Source organism: Caloenas nicobarica, chromosome Z (assembly GCF_036013445.1).
Source record: "Caloenas nicobarica isolate bCalNic1 chromosome Z, bCalNic1.hap1, whole genome shotgun sequence".
In the NCBI taxonomy this organism is placed as follows: domain Eukaryota; kingdom Metazoa; phylum Chordata; class Aves; order Columbiformes; family Columbidae; genus Caloenas; species Caloenas nicobarica.
Window position 1 is genome coordinate 17,841,085 of NC_088284.1, and position 15,603 is coordinate 17,856,687.

At 39.0% G+C, this 15,603-nt stretch overlaps 1 protein-coding gene across 5 annotated transcripts in view; it reads right to left on the bottom strand.

The window, feature by feature from the left end:
* The window catches only part of MAST4 (microtubule associated serine/threonine kinase family member 4), a 235,982-nt gene that overhangs the window by 99,219 nt on the left and 121,160 nt on the right, over positions 1–15,603 (bottom strand). For 2 of the 5 annotated variants that reach the window (XM_065657631.1, XM_065657628.1), the window contains exon 1: positions 13,803–14,179. The exons of 2 other annotated variants lie outside the window; for them this stretch is intronic. In XM_065657631.1, coding sequence (XP_065513703.1) covers positions 13,803–13,894 — 92 coding nt within the window. In that variant the 5' untranslated portion in view covers positions 13,895–14,179. Of the gene's footprint in view, positions 1–11,012; positions 11,092–13,802; positions 14,180–15,603 lie in introns of those variants that run through there. One more of the 5 variants, XM_065657632.1, reaches the window with a different exon arrangement.

The window sequence follows — 15,603 nt, forward strand, 5'->3', positions numbered from 1 at the left end:
TAATCATTTTGACAGATTGTGTTAAGCAAACCCCTGGTTACCTTAAGCTTTTCTCTACCAACACTTAATTTAAAATCAAATTGTGTTTTGATGGAATCAAGCTACTGAAAACCACCCCAACTAACAAAAATAGGTCTGTTACACACTATGTATACACAATTCTATAATTCAAGAGAACTTATCATCACTGACAATAAAGCCCCATGAGAATGTTTTGAGATTAAATTCAGCAATACATAATTACTCTGTTTAACAAATCAAACTCTTATCAAATCACAGGCCAAGTATAAAAAGTAGGTGAATTATACAAATAAGCTCTTCAGAAGGTTATCACCACTTAGTATGCAAAGAGAAACATTGCCTCAACAAAATCAGTGAACTTCAAACAGGTGGTGTGTGGCCAAGTACAGAAGTCAGATTTTCACATTCAAGCAGCTAAATCATAGTCTCGAGATACATACAAATATTTTCAATAGAAAAAGTACTCGGTATAGTACAATATCATCATTTTATAAATTCAGTGTGCTGAGAGAAAGGAAGGAAAAAAAAAATCCAATAAGCCTTAAGAAAAACTATGGTCTTAGAATGCTACAGTAAGATGCCTTCTAGCTTACTTCAAACAAATCAAATCAATGAAATTAATCACATTATACATCAGGCACTTGCTTGAAAAATCTCAGTAACCACTAAACTCGCCAAGCACATTAATGCTGTTGCATGTTTTCTATTCCACTATTATTGTTCATATACTTGCTGCATTTTAATCTGTAGCTTTTATTTTCTACATATCTTTCTTCTTCTTCTAGAAGGACAAATGAAAACAGAAGATTGTAGGTACTCCTACGTATGTCCCTACAACCATGTGGTATTTTTTCCAGCCAAAAAAAACAAACCAAAACAAAACAACTATGCCACTACAGGTAGATACAATGGTGCTTTTTGGTTGAAAAAGTCTTTGGAATAAATTATGATTTTTTTAGATGTTCTTACTCTAGATTTTATCTAAAACTAAGTAATGCCTGGATTTTTTTGTTGTTCAAAACTGTACAATGATTTCATACTGTACCATTCCTCCTTTAAGCTGCAATAGAGTCAATTTGCAGAAACTTTGGAAAAATGGAGTAGGTCAGCTTTGTTCCAAGACTTCTGAAGAAAAAGAACGTTGAGGGAAGATCTGCCATAAATGAGAAAACCCCACATTTTTTACTCTCAAGAACTAAATCACTTGGTCAAACATGTGAAAGAGCCCAGTGGTGAAAAGCGTTATTACTCCTTATATATGCAATAGTGCTACAAGTACTTATTTTTCAGACATCATACGAACACAACAAATGACAGCTGCTGGAAAGAGCTTACACAGTCCAAAAAACACAGGCATAATATGCAGATGAGGTAAACACCTCCAACAGGTTAGAAGAGGGTGTGGATGAAGTAAGGTGACAGAAAAGGGTGTGCTACAATTTTTGGCCATCAGGAAGAGTAATCACCTCACTACTCATCCGGCCCATTAGACCATTAGCTAATTTAAGGTTTCTATTTGCATCACAGCATTAAGTATGCCTGAAGAAGCATGTGCAGAAATGATAAAACCACCATGTCTGTAGCCTTTGCTTTTGTTTGGAAAGTGTCTTATGCTTTGTGAACACCACTGCCATAGAATTAAAGAAAAAAAAGAAGTGAGACTGCTCCAAAATCTACTTAAATCCCCTCATAGTCATAGCCAAGTTAACAGCCAGGAGCATATTAACCTTCCACATCAATTTCTCTTGTTCTGCAAGATTTTTATGATGCAACAGTAACCCTCATTTTTGACAAGACTTTTAATAATCCATTGCCTAATAAATGCAGAAGTCAGTAGATTAATGGGAGTTTTCTTATAAAATAATGACAATTAAAAACGAATGCCTTAGAAACAAAAAATATGATACAACACACTTCTTACCTTAAGAACATACAGCACCGCATTCCTCCCAAATCATGTTATAAAGAATTCTACTTTAACTACTTGGACTTCTACTGTATTTGAAGTGAAAGTCCTATACTTACCTGCCTTCACGTATCTTAAATAGTTGTGTTGATAATATTTCCTGCCTTAGCCCTCAGGATGGCTATTTTCTAGTGATAAGTCATCCACTCATGGTTTATGAGTTTTATGTTTAGAGAATCTTGGTATCTATCAGAAAAGTGCTTTTGTAAAAATACAAAGTTTGCAGAGAAGAAAACCAAATTATTTTTGACAGCACAAACTGTTCAGATGAAATATCAGTAAACGTGTACAAAAACCAGAATGAAAACTAAGTCTCCATTTGCTGCTTTTGGTTGTGTGGCCTTATGTGCATTGCTACTCTGCCTCCAAAGAGGCCACTGCGTAACACAGAACACTGAGTCAGTTCTCAAACTCCAACCCCTCCTCTGACATTAGCAATGTTCACAACTAAAAAATGCTTTTTCAAATGAGCTTTTCCATAAAATAGGGTAATTACACTGCTTTTCATAATTTTGTATCTTCTGTTACATGTGTCTTTAATACGCTTATTTTTATTGGAATAGTAACACCTTTGCTTAAAAAAAAAAAAAAAAAAAAGAAGTTAAAATGTAACTTCAAATCTATAATAAAACTTGGCAGATATTCTAATATTCTACACACATACACTACACCTGTACTAAAACTATGTTCAGCAACATCTCCTTTCATTAGGGTGCTAGATTTCTAGCATGCACTGGGCATTCCTACCACATATGATGATGTAGCTCCTGGACCCTGGTCTTGAGATTGTCCGTACTGCATGTGCTTTATGTCATTCCTGTACCACGTTGTGGAATGATCCAACTATTGACCTACAAAATGAAACCTGAGAGCAGCTCTACTCCCCTAGAGTCTACATGAACAAAACAAAAGGGACACTCTTGCCTCCCACTGCACTACAGTCTTCCAACAGCACCTCAGCAGGACGTGTTCCTTCACACAACTCCCACACACTTCCACCTTTTCAGGCAGTCCAGCCCACCCAGGAGAAGAAAGCACCACATGACTCCCTCCACCCATGTCCCCACACACGCCCAACACTCTCGTGGAGATCTGGGCCAAGTGCCCCCAGCACGGACAGAAGCCACACGAAGCTGTTGGCCTGTAGGCCAGCTTCCTGGAGCAGATTTCTTTTAGAAAACATGACATCATTGTTCCTTCAATATGACTTGAAAGGAAAACTCATTTTTCCGTGCTATCTGATGCAGAAAACACAGACGGTCCTTTGGACCTCTCTTCAAATTGTTTCCTTCTATTAATATCCATCTGTTGACCCTTGGACTGAATTTAGGCAGTCACAGTCCTGAAGAACATACAGAACATTTTTTTGTGTTTATAAAAAGACTGGCACAATGTCTCTAAGGCCATTACTAAGGTTAGTGGGAGAGACAATAGGATTAGCAATAAATTAGTAGTGGTAAAACACAGCTCACTCAAGGAACAAGAAGAATCAAAAGAAAGCTGACCAGAGCAGTGAGAAACTTTTCAGATTTTCTCAAACTCGTCAATGATAAATCAAACACATTACCATGAGTGGGAGGGCCAAATGACTAAATTGCTAACACTATTACTCTGTGTGTTGTTTCCTGTAGACTGTCGGAGTAGGTGATCCTACTGGTTCCTTCTTGCCTTATAATTTATGAATCAGAAGAAGGAAACACATGATGGTTAAAAGGTATTAATTTATAGATAATGCTGAATGCTTAGGTCTGACCTATACAAACAATTTGCATATTTAATAAAAGAACCTACTATTTTCATATACTCTAGTATGTTATATATTTCCTTTGAAACATTTCCTCTATAAAAATGAAAAAAAAAAAAAGCAGTTTGCTGTTCTAAGACTTGAAGAAGACACATAAGAAAAAAATTTTTAAACTTAACAGGAAAACAAGAAGAAGTTTCATTTTTTGGTTTTGATTTTTTTGCCACCAAGCAAAATCAAAGCTTTGCAAAAGATGATAATATTTTGACATTTGGCAAGACATGTAAGACACAATCAAGCAGGAAGGAAAAAACTAGACAGAAGTGTATTTCCCAACAGAACTCATGTTCTTTCATGAGTTATAGGTCACAGATGGGGAGCAGATGCCTCCAAACACAACAGTTCCATCATCAAATCACAGCAGAAGGGCCAGACAAGAAGTCAAGTCACCAAGCCTCAGGTAAGAAAAAAAATAAAATACAAGCTTACTCGCAAAATATGTTACTTATTTGTCCATTATGTGGGAGAAGCAAAAGGAAGATGTTCTGGTAAGACTTGATCGTACAGTGAACTGACATAATCATCCTTTTGCGTGGGGTGTTCATAGACAAGGTGAATAGAGCATATTGGACTTGTCTGACTGCCTTTACTTCTACTATTACAGCGCTTAGGGAAATTCCCTTGACATACCCATGTGTAAGAACAAGCTAGACAGGCCTAGACTCACTGAAAATTTGTGAAACAAATGTACACAAATCTGCTTTTTATTATTTAACTCCAAGAGGGTTAACACTATTATCACAAAGGATATTAGTTAATTATGACCTCTTACTGAACAGCATTGTCAGACGAATGACTTAATGTTCAAACATCTTCCTTCCAGTTTCCATAAAAGGGAATGAAAAAAGCCATGTGTTGAGTTACATTATGAAAACTGTCTTGACAACAAATTCTGGTAAATTCCAAAGCATCTGTTGGTAGTAACATAAATCTGATTTATTCCTATCATCAGTATCTAACTTCCATTTCATCAAGGACTAGACTACTATGTTTATGTTTGAACTACGTCAAATCTGTAAAGATATAGTTATCAACTAAGAGTTCTGACAAAGATTTTTGCCTCCTCTCAGTCAGCGTGGACTGTAATCAACAGGAAACATCCATCACTGAAGGTAGAATTTCACTATAAGTTGCTAGGCTCATTGATATTAAGCTATATATTGTTAAATTAAATTACACCTGTTACAAATAATTCTGTCAAGAGAAGAACCAGGAATGCTCCCCCTTCTAAGGTTTCATGTCCTCTCACTGAGTCACAGCATTACACCTTCTACAATCCTTCTGCAAATATTTCTTCTCTCATGTTCCGTTCACTCTCCCCACTCCCTCTGGGGTCACCTTCCCTCACTTTTTGTTTAGCTATCCAGAGTGCACGAGATGCTTCTTGCAGCCACAGCGATGCCACCTCTGGGACATGTAGTCAGAATGCCACCACCTCTTGGCTGGAAGAATGTCCTGCCTCACAGTTACAGAGACCTCTGTGTGTCCATTAGGCACACCATCAAGTTGCCATGCTGTACTAGAGTTTGGTTCAGGTTTGAGAAGGGGAGGTTTCGGAGTTAAAGTACACCCTTACAAAACACGCTCATCTTAGGACTGCCATTCTTTTGTTTCCTTTTGAGGTTTCTGCCTTTTGTTTTGGTAGCAACACCTTTCCAGAAAAACCCAGCAGCTCAAACAAGAAGTTATAATACCAGTTGCCCCAAAAGCATTTTAAGAATAAGAATTTAAAATAGAAGCTGATTCACTGTACCCTGATTTATCAAAGGAAGCTCAGTTAGTTCAAACTACTGTACCCATCTTCCCTGTAACAACTTTGGGATTTAAAACTGATGTATAAAAGCATCATATTAAAATTTATTCCAAAAACAAAGTAAAGGCTTCTTATAGAAATCCATCTTTGACTAACAGCTTTAACAAATAGCTAAACGCCTTTCTCACAGATGCTCATGATAAAAAGCAAAGAGTCAAAAAAACACTGAAAGTTGTTCCACGTGTGCAAATATACCTCTTGTGAGAAGTGAAATTCTGTTCAGAAGCCTGTGCCAAATCTCATAGGATAGGGGCCAAGCAGCCCAGTGAGGGAAGACTGACTACACAGTGTTCCCAAATGCATTAAAGAAAGTATCTAGGGAAAATAAAGGACTACTGTTTCAGTTATGAACATCTTGAATGCTACTTAAAACAATCACAGATAACAAGTACCAGCATTCAAACAAAGTAACTTTTAATTCATTAGACCTCTCGAATTGAGTTTCTGATGAACTGCTATGCACAGAATTACCTCAAAAGAAAAAAAAAAGTGAATCCTTCCCATTTCTTAAGGGAAAAGGAGATAGATATCATGGTATTTCACAATGTAAATGCTATACTAGTTTGAACTAGTCAAGTTCAAAAATTCAAAGAAATAAACCAGCCTGTTCCAGTGGTGGAACAGAGTCAACAGTCTTGTTCAATTTGGAGAAACAAGCCACATTTCCCAGAAACAAGATTATAAACGCTTACGCTTTGGGAAATTTCAAAAGCCATAGTATGAATGCACACTATAGAACAGCATAAATATCCTTGTAGATGGAAAAGTGCCTATCCAATTTATGCCTAGATATGCCTTTGAATAAATCACATGTAAGAAAATTACATTTTTCGAACTGTTGAACTGATCCCATGGTATCAATTTCATTCAGCTTCTCAACAAGCAGTATTTTACAGCTACTGCTTGAGTATTTATGCATACAAATGCCTGTGCACCCTTAAGTGTGTGTATTTACAGTGTATACAGATGTATACATATATACTGATACATATGAAAATATACAAAAGATATTGATAACACTTCCTCTCCAACCTTGCAACAGGTAAGTTTACATTCACTCAAGTCCTCTGAAAACAAAAAATAGGAATTTTGTCAGACACAAGAAAAACATTCAGACTGATGTATTCCCTTATTGACACACACACAAAAGAAACAAAGTCTGTTTTAGAACCACCTTATTGCCTTAAGAGAAATAATGTTTTTTAAACTCTGCAATAAAATACTACAATGAAGCACTAAGAGGACTGACAATATATATGTTTTTATGAAATTAAATTCTTTCAACATATAACACTTTACATTATTATTTGTTTCAGCAAATTAAGCAGCACTAGGAATGGTATTTCTTCAATAATCAACACCCTTGACTTTATACAGGACAACTTTAGTCTACTCACCATTAAAACAGATTTTTAAAATTGCTTACATGTAAACATTTAGATAAACCCTATTATTTTTAATAAAACCGAATATACGTATCCTTAACTTCCCTGTAATTTATTTGGTTTAAAACAGAGTTATTAGCATCTAGTCTAGTTAGAAAAGAAAGACACTTTGATCATGTATAAATAGCCATTTTCCTACTAGTAAGCAGTGTCTCATTTTACAACATCTTCAACATTTTTATGAGGGGAGAGGAAGATGCACTAGTGGGTAAACTTTTGACAATTTTTCTTACACATATTATTTTAAACCTAGGTTAAAGCCAAACGATAGAAATCAAAAGCAGGCTATTACATGCTAGAATATCTACATAATTACTGCATATGCAGAAAAAAGAACGGGTGGGATAAGGAAATCACAGCAGCTTTTACCTTCTAATCTCCAAACTGAACATGCCAGTATTTCATGGGAATAACAGATTCTACTTACAATAATAATTATAATCTTTCAAGAACAACAGAGCATGATAGTTTTCATTATTCCTAAACAGAATTTTTGCACTCATCTGTCAGCGGCAGGAATACCAGTAAAGTGCAGTTTGTAGTTCTGAAGTCTCTGTATTGGGTAGATCAATCTGGGAATTGTTCTGGTTTACAGTACTTCTGAGATATGTTTATATTTACTGGGAACCACGCCAAAAGGAGTTTTCTAGCTCACTGCTACTCGATTTGGTTTGAGCATTTTAAATAAAACCACAGAACTGACCTATCATGAGATTTAAGGATACACTAGAAGTGTGGGGTTTTGGTGTTTTTTTGGTTTTGTTTTTTTAATCTCAGCTTTTTTCAGGTGGAATAGTCCACTGAAGTAGATCTAATACTAATATGTATCAATAATGTATATATAATATGCACTGCTTCAAAAACAGGCCTGAAACATTAGTGCTGAGAAGTATGTGGTCTCACAAGTGGGTATAAAAATGCCAAGTATATTAAGTGCGAGTGATCTCTGTAATAACATCTCTACCAGTGTACATTTAAGTGACATAAAAAATTAAGTCAAGTAACCATACAGTGTTACACAGTAGACCCCAATATCAGATGAAATTCAGAGTCCAAATATGACAGTAGCATATTATGTCTAAACACAATTTTATATATTGATACTATATGTTCTTCTGGGTGGCTTTAAAATTCCGCAATTACTGCAGTTAGTGAATTTGCAAAGATCCAGACACAAATAATCTTCCGAAAGGTTCCCACTCCCAAAAAATCCAGGAGTTGTCACTGAATGTGACGCACCTATTGAATAAGGCTGAATCAAACATATGTGAACTTCCCTGTTTTCCTCAGTCTGGGAAACACAGTACATCACATTTGTATCTGTCCTGGTGCCATCACAGTGCTCCTCCAAAGAACCTACCTCCTACTGAACGTTTTTCTAATGACATGTAACTTGACATCCTGATCCAGGTCTGATACAGCCTACAGATAATGTGGCAATATACACAGAAGAACTGCTAGCAACATTAAATAGTTTTACCCCATTATTAAATTTGTGTGACACATTTAATAAGCTTCACTAAAAATGTTCAGCCTAAATCAGTTAGCAGTATCTTCATATTCTAAACACAGTGGCCCAAAATACTGAATGATTTAATGTCTCATAACTAACCAAATTGTTACTACTCATGTTTCCTATTTTGTAAGCCAAGCGCACTGGCATGTCTAACATTGTCACAGGGAACTTAACCCTGAAATCCACTTATCTGACCACCATTTCCAGCTTTCACAAAGAACTACCAGAGGCAAGCCCATCAATCAGTATGTGCAGCCACACAAGTGGGTACATGGCATACTGCTTCCAGAAATTCAAAGCTCTAGGACAAAAGGTGCAGCAAGTATTAACCACCGCCTGAGTGAGCCCGTGTGCTTAAAAGTTACATTTGAGAAGGATCCGTCTGCTTATAATACAGAAAGAACTGTAATGGCTCTGCAGAATATCGATAGCAGATGTAAGCCAAATTCAAATGGAGCAGGAAGATTGTGTAATGTGCCCCAACAACCACAGCTCACGAAGGGATGTTTGGACTACTGTCCTTTTGATTCCTCAGGTAAGAAAGGCAAAGTTTGTCTCCTACCATATAACAGTAGACACTAGCCACAACGGTGGGGGCGGGGTGGGGAGAGGGGAAAGCTTCTCTCTAGCACTTCTCTAAGCTTATTTTTTATTTTGCTCTTTTTTTCAGCTTTCCTCAAGTTTTCTACAGTAAAACCCTAAATATCTTCACTGAACTCTAACAAAATAAGGTTTTTTCAGAGTGAAAATTAAGCAAAAAACAGGAATAGGACCAGACGAATCCTTACCAGTCTGACTGAAGCTAAGAAACGATGGCTCCTTGGAGAAAACTGATTATTGCCAACATTCAGATTGTAAGCGGAACTTGAAATACATTAGTTGCTTGAACAAAAAGATGGGCCAAGTAAACTAATCAGAATAAAACCAACACATTCACTTCGACAGTGAGACTGTAAGACTGTTGCCCTAACTAAGATACATTAACACTTCACTATGTAGCACAGAAACCAGTGGGATCATTAGACCAACAGATTAACTTCTAATAAAAAATATTCGATGATAAAGTGTTTTGAAAGCAGAGACAGACTGCATGGAGGTTTTTCTTATTCCCCCCAGTTTTGGGGTAACGATCTTCTCTCTAAACTTATTCAGCATTCAGTAGGATAATAGCTTCTCTCTCTCACATGTAGGAATTAAGGTGAATGAAGAGGGTTGAAAGTAAGAAAGAGGTAAAGCTCTTCAGATTGCCACACTCCAAAACATACATTAAAAATGACACAAATACAGCAAAAAGCAATCCTTGTTTAACTGATCTTTACTCCTATGTAATAAAATAACTCAAGTGGGGCACCGACAGATTCTGCTGGCATCAACAATTGTACTTCATTTCTGTGGCTGCTTTTACATAAGTAAGTGTCATTTTCTTATGTCACCAACAGGACCACTTTTAACACCTATTATTAAATAAAACAATCCATTTACAGTATATTTACACATAATACTTTGTTGACAAAGGAAAAAAAAACACAATACCTATGCAAGAACCAATAGCAAGAGTTCATATCATAATTTTAAAATCCCTACACCTACTAAAACTACCAACTCAAAGAAGATCAAAAAGTCTGCTCAACATTTTCCAGGAAGTATGATGTCCCCAAACTAATAAAACCACAGCAAAGTTTGACAACTCTATTCTCTGAGTTTTCAATAAAAGTTGTAATTTTCCTTTGTTTTTAATGTTTCAGAAATGGTTAGAAACAGTTAGAAGGTATGACTTACTACTTGATAATTAATGAATATTTTAATCCCATATCAGGAAAGTCTCAATACCACTTCAGTGACTGTACACAAATAACATGAAGTTTCAACACAATTGGGCAAGCATTCATAATTCCATGCCTTTGCAAAAACACACACAAAAAAGAAAACACACCACACACAAACACTGACCCCAAGGAAGAATGATTGCAATAACATTGTTTCAGTGCAACTACCACGAAGAAGCAAGAGGAAAGCACACACATACAAGAGAATCACAGGCTTGTTGGTTTTGTAACAGATAACAGAAAAGAGAAAGTGGTGGAAGATAACTAAATACACAGCACAGAACAAAGTAGAAAGTATTTACTGATCTATCCATATGAAAATAGCGTGTGCGTGACGCACATCTATCCATACATAAATCTACACATTGATCTATATAAATAAATGTATACAAATACACAGAGTCCCTCTGTCTCCCTCTAGTTCTGCTCCAGAGGATATCAGTTCAGGCAGGAACACAAAGTTAGTACTATGAAGGGTAAACACACCTATAGCAATAGAAAAATAAGTTAACATTTTTCTTCTGTGTAAACACACATGGCATAATCCATGTCACTCATAGGCTCAGTGATTTGAATACCAAAAGCCTCCAATGTATAATTGAAGAGAACTTTTCTACCCACCAGTCCTGAAAACCCACTCCACGACTTGAAAGTCAGGCTAGGATATTTCTTGTTCAGGTACCACTTCCAGAAAGAGCTGCTGCAACTGCAATTCATCTAAATCTACTGTTGGAAAACAGAAGTTAAAAACAAACAAAACAAACATGTAAAGACTTTGGTCAGCAAGTAAGACCATAAAACTTAATTTTACAACTTAGCTGCCATGCTCGACACTGCAATCTGAAGGAGAACAGACTATCTTTGCTGAGTTTATAAGAAGAATGAAAAGAGAAATAAATGCCCACAACAAATAAATCTATGGAAAGAAACAAAATTCTTAGTACCTACGAGACAGTTCTCTTTATACCAAGTGCCAAGAAGGTAGGACAGTGCTCACAGAAAGGACTGGGCCTAGCAGTCTAAAAGAATCCTGGTAGTGTAAGTAAAAGTAGTTGAACAGGCAAAAGGAACATACCTAAGATGATAAAATGCCCAACAAAAACATAAAATTAATGCTCTTGCATTGGCAAGGAGCCCCAAAGCCAACTGTGCATACAAGCAGAAAGAACAATGAATGTCCCTTGTAAAGTTTCCACGAAGCACCCAGGCTTGTCATGAACTGGATAACAGTTCCACAGGCAGTGTTACTATTAAGAAAAAAACCCTCTTAAATCAGTGGACCCAAACCTTTCAGTTAAGCACAGCCAGAAGACTCAGATCATAGGAACTAGGCTCCCTTCAGGCCGGCTCACAGCCTACTTTTTGGTCCTCTAAAACGCCTGGGAAGCTACATAAAACATAAGCAGCTATCACTACCCAGAAGCACTCTTTTACAAAGGGAAAACATCCTGTGGCAAGTAAGCAGCTATCCTTCCAGTCTTGTCATGTAACAGTTCAGTCTACGGTTGACTATGAGTCTGTGAAGACAGTTCAGATGAGATACAGCTCAGAACGTGCAGACCCAGCTGGTACCCTGATTAACCCATGCCCATTTCTGCAGCAGAACTAGGAGAATCTGCACTCTCCATATTGTTTTTATTTCTTCTGACAGTTTTATCACTCTTGAAGCAATCACTTACATTAGTAGATGAATTATGAGCGTAAGGGCACAGGGGACAGGTCCACCTTTAAGAAGAGAGCTGAAGAAGTGGGCTAGTCAGCCTGTCCCTGGAGATGGCAATGCAGCAGACACTGAGCTCCCCACCCAGATGAGAGAACCAGGCTAAGAAAGGAGGGTATTGGGGCCCATTAAGAGCCTTGAAAGTCTACTGTTTAGTTTCACAATGCTATGACACTCCGATTTTCCTACAGAAAGGGCATTAAGTATTGAATATCCCTGTAATACATAAAACGTATCTGCATACATGGCATCTACTGTTCACTAATACACCTTATATAAGATATGCTGAGGCTGTATTCAATGCTGCTCTAAAATTTATTTCAAATATTTAAATAAACCCCATGTAGTATTGTGTTTGGAAAGCAGGAAAGCATCCAAACAAAACAAAACACACACCCAAAACAAAAACAAAGAATCTGTAATTCACACTTCTTGTGAAGTCCACCAAGTCTCTCTTCTCAACCTGCCAAACAACCATACACTTCATAAAATGTATTATATTTTAAAGTCTTCACAAAGGTGCAAACCTACTTGAGTAAGAAAAGTGAAGATGATTTTAAAAAGCCCCAGCATGTTCCCATCTTTAAACACAGGCATTTGCAGCAGAAAAATGTATAACACCTACTTAAACACTCAGTTGATGCTACGTAAGAGTAAAAAAATTATTTACAAGACAAGGATAATAATCATAAAATAACTCAGCACTTACAGCTACCTCAACTAGACACATAAAGAAGAGATATACACTGAAGGAACATGTGAAACAGGCCACTTGATTTTCCTTTGTTAACCTTTTGCCATTCAACAGACAGACGTTCTTTTTCTTTTGAAAAATATCAGTACCTAAAGACTTAAGGCTTAGGAACAGCCAGCTCTGCTAAGTCTCTGTCCTGCTTGCTTTGTGCCAGCTTCAGCAGGCAGAAGAAACATTTCACACACGTTCTCCAAAGATAATTCATAAAATAATACTCAAGGTAGTTTCACAGACAGAAGTATATGATAATTCAACATCACAACTGGTATGTCTCAAAATGGCACACAGGGTACTAGTGAACAAAGTTACAAACTCCTATAAACTTTTGCTATTCCTTGTGATAGATACATACACTTAACTGAAATGGATACCACGGCACAAAAAATTACAAAGATGTAAAAGCTTGTCAGTCTTCTGTCCATTGATGGCACAATTCTCCAACTTTTACTTATCATTTACTGTTTCCAAAACTTATTTTCCCCTTCTGACAATAATTAAAATGCTACAAAAATAAAAAGACCATTCCTGTATTAGCAAACATCAGCTAGCCTGCCTAAAAAAATAGTTACACAAAGCTGTCTCTTTAAGAACACTGAACAAAGTAGGCTATCCTGAGTTGTCCATATAAAGTATAACTGCTCTATATAAGAGGTCAAATATTTGAGAGCAAGCTGAAAGTGTCTTCAAGAAAAAAATTGTTAAAAAGGGGGAGGGTGGAAGGGCAGGAGAAAACAAAACATCTTATAAAAGGGGCAGAGTAATGAGCAGCGTTTGGTTCAAAAAAATACCCAACTAGAAGAACCCCCACGGACTCGCAAGGAGAGTCTGGCAGCTCTCGCAGTTTCCGACCGGGAGAAGCCAAGAGGCCGAGGGTCCCGCCGCCCTTCCAGGGGCTTTTCTGCTGCCGCACCAGGAAGCCCGGCGGCCCGAGCCTTACCTCTGCGTCCGGCGGAGACGGGTGCCGCTCCGCAGGTGGGGCAGCGTGAAGTTCGAAAGGACCGTCCAAAAATTTGGGTCAGACATATCCATATCCCTGCGTTCGAATTCCTAAAAACTCAGAGCCATAATACAAGGAGAAGAAAAGCAGAGCGCCCGCGACTGCTCCCAGGAGACGGAGAGAGGATCGCGAGCGAGCCAGCGCGGGCGCAGGAAGGAGAGAGGCGGCAACGGCAGCTCGGACCGACGGCAACTTTTCCGTGCGGCTGCTCCGCAGGGCGCCGCCCCGGCACCGACCATTCGCGCCCGCGCGGGGGTCGCGCCGCAGGAGCCTCGCTTTCTCCTCCGCTCGCCACCGGCAGCGGCTCCAGCGCTTCCTGCCCGCCCGCCCCCCGCCCGGCGGCGGCTGGTAGCGCCGCCCCGTCCTGCCCGCTGTGCGCGGAGCGGGCGACTCGGAGCCGCCGGGCCGGCCGCTGCCGCTCCCTCCGCCGGCGGCGCCAGGTGCGGCCCGCTTCGGAGTCACGGCGAGCACGGGCAGCGCCTCGCAGGCAGAAACACGCAAGTGCAAAACGCAGGCGGTGCGCGCAGCAGAGCCCACCAGCGAGGTTTGGCTGGCACGCGTTGCTCTGCGGGAACAGCCAGTGAAGACCACTGACCATTTATTTAAATGTACAGTGTACATATGTCATTACGATAACTTCGTGCCAGTCCCGAGAGAACTGACAGTACACGTACTTAACTGCTATTTCTCAGAGTGGCCAGCTGCCACTCCAGGCACTAGGCGTTTGCCACAGAAAGCTGGGACACCTGCCTCCATTACCAGCTCTTTTGAGAAAGCTACCCTTAAACATACACTGGGCAAAAGGGTACAGAAAGGCTTTGAGTACCTTTGCTACTCAAAACAGTGACTTAATGCCTCAGGTACTTTGAGTCATTTCCTCCTCTTCCTCCTCCCCACTTTCTTCTTTGCTTCTCTCTTCGGGCTTCCCCAACTGCCTCCCAGCTCAGCAGGTTTGTTTCCTTGACTTCCCCGCCCCCATCATTCCACCTCTACTTCTCACTTCAGCCCCGTGTGTGCTGGCTGCTCTCCTCAGTCTCTTCACTCTTCATTCCAGCACCCCTCTCAAGCCCTCTCCTCTCTCCCTCCACAGCTCCGTCTAGACCGGCATTTTTCCTCACATGTCACAAATAGAAGTGTTTCTAAAATTACTACCATACTGCACAGTCATTCATTAATGCCAAACTCAAGCTGTCAAAAGCCATGCTGGTCAAGTACAGAAAACCAGTTACTGTGGATTCAAAAAATCAGTAGGTCTGTTCTAACATACTTAAAATTTCCATTTGCCTTTTCATTTCTCTAAGGGTCACATTTAAGGGACTTGGTCACATTTACACAGCTACAGAAAGAATGCTGCAAGTTTTGTACTGAGACTGTTTACTTTACTGAAAGCAAGATTCCTGTATAATCTCAACATTGCAGGAGCTGTATCTTACAAAAACACTAACTACTGTGATGGCAGCACTGCACTCCCTGAGATAAATTATGTGGCACTGCAGTTAAATCTCTCAAGGTTCTCTGCAATAGTAGGAGGAAAATCATGGGAAACAGAAAACCTTGATGTAAATACAGACTAGTCGATTGCTTGAGTGAAAGAAAACTGGTGGCGCAGAGCGCTGCAAAGCAGAGCTGGGACCGCCCACGCAGCGCTGGGGATGAGGCAGTTCTCAGGATATCAGCTCAGCACCTAACACAGCTTTGCAATGTTAGCCCTTGTTTGGAAAAGCCTCCAGAGATACGCGTT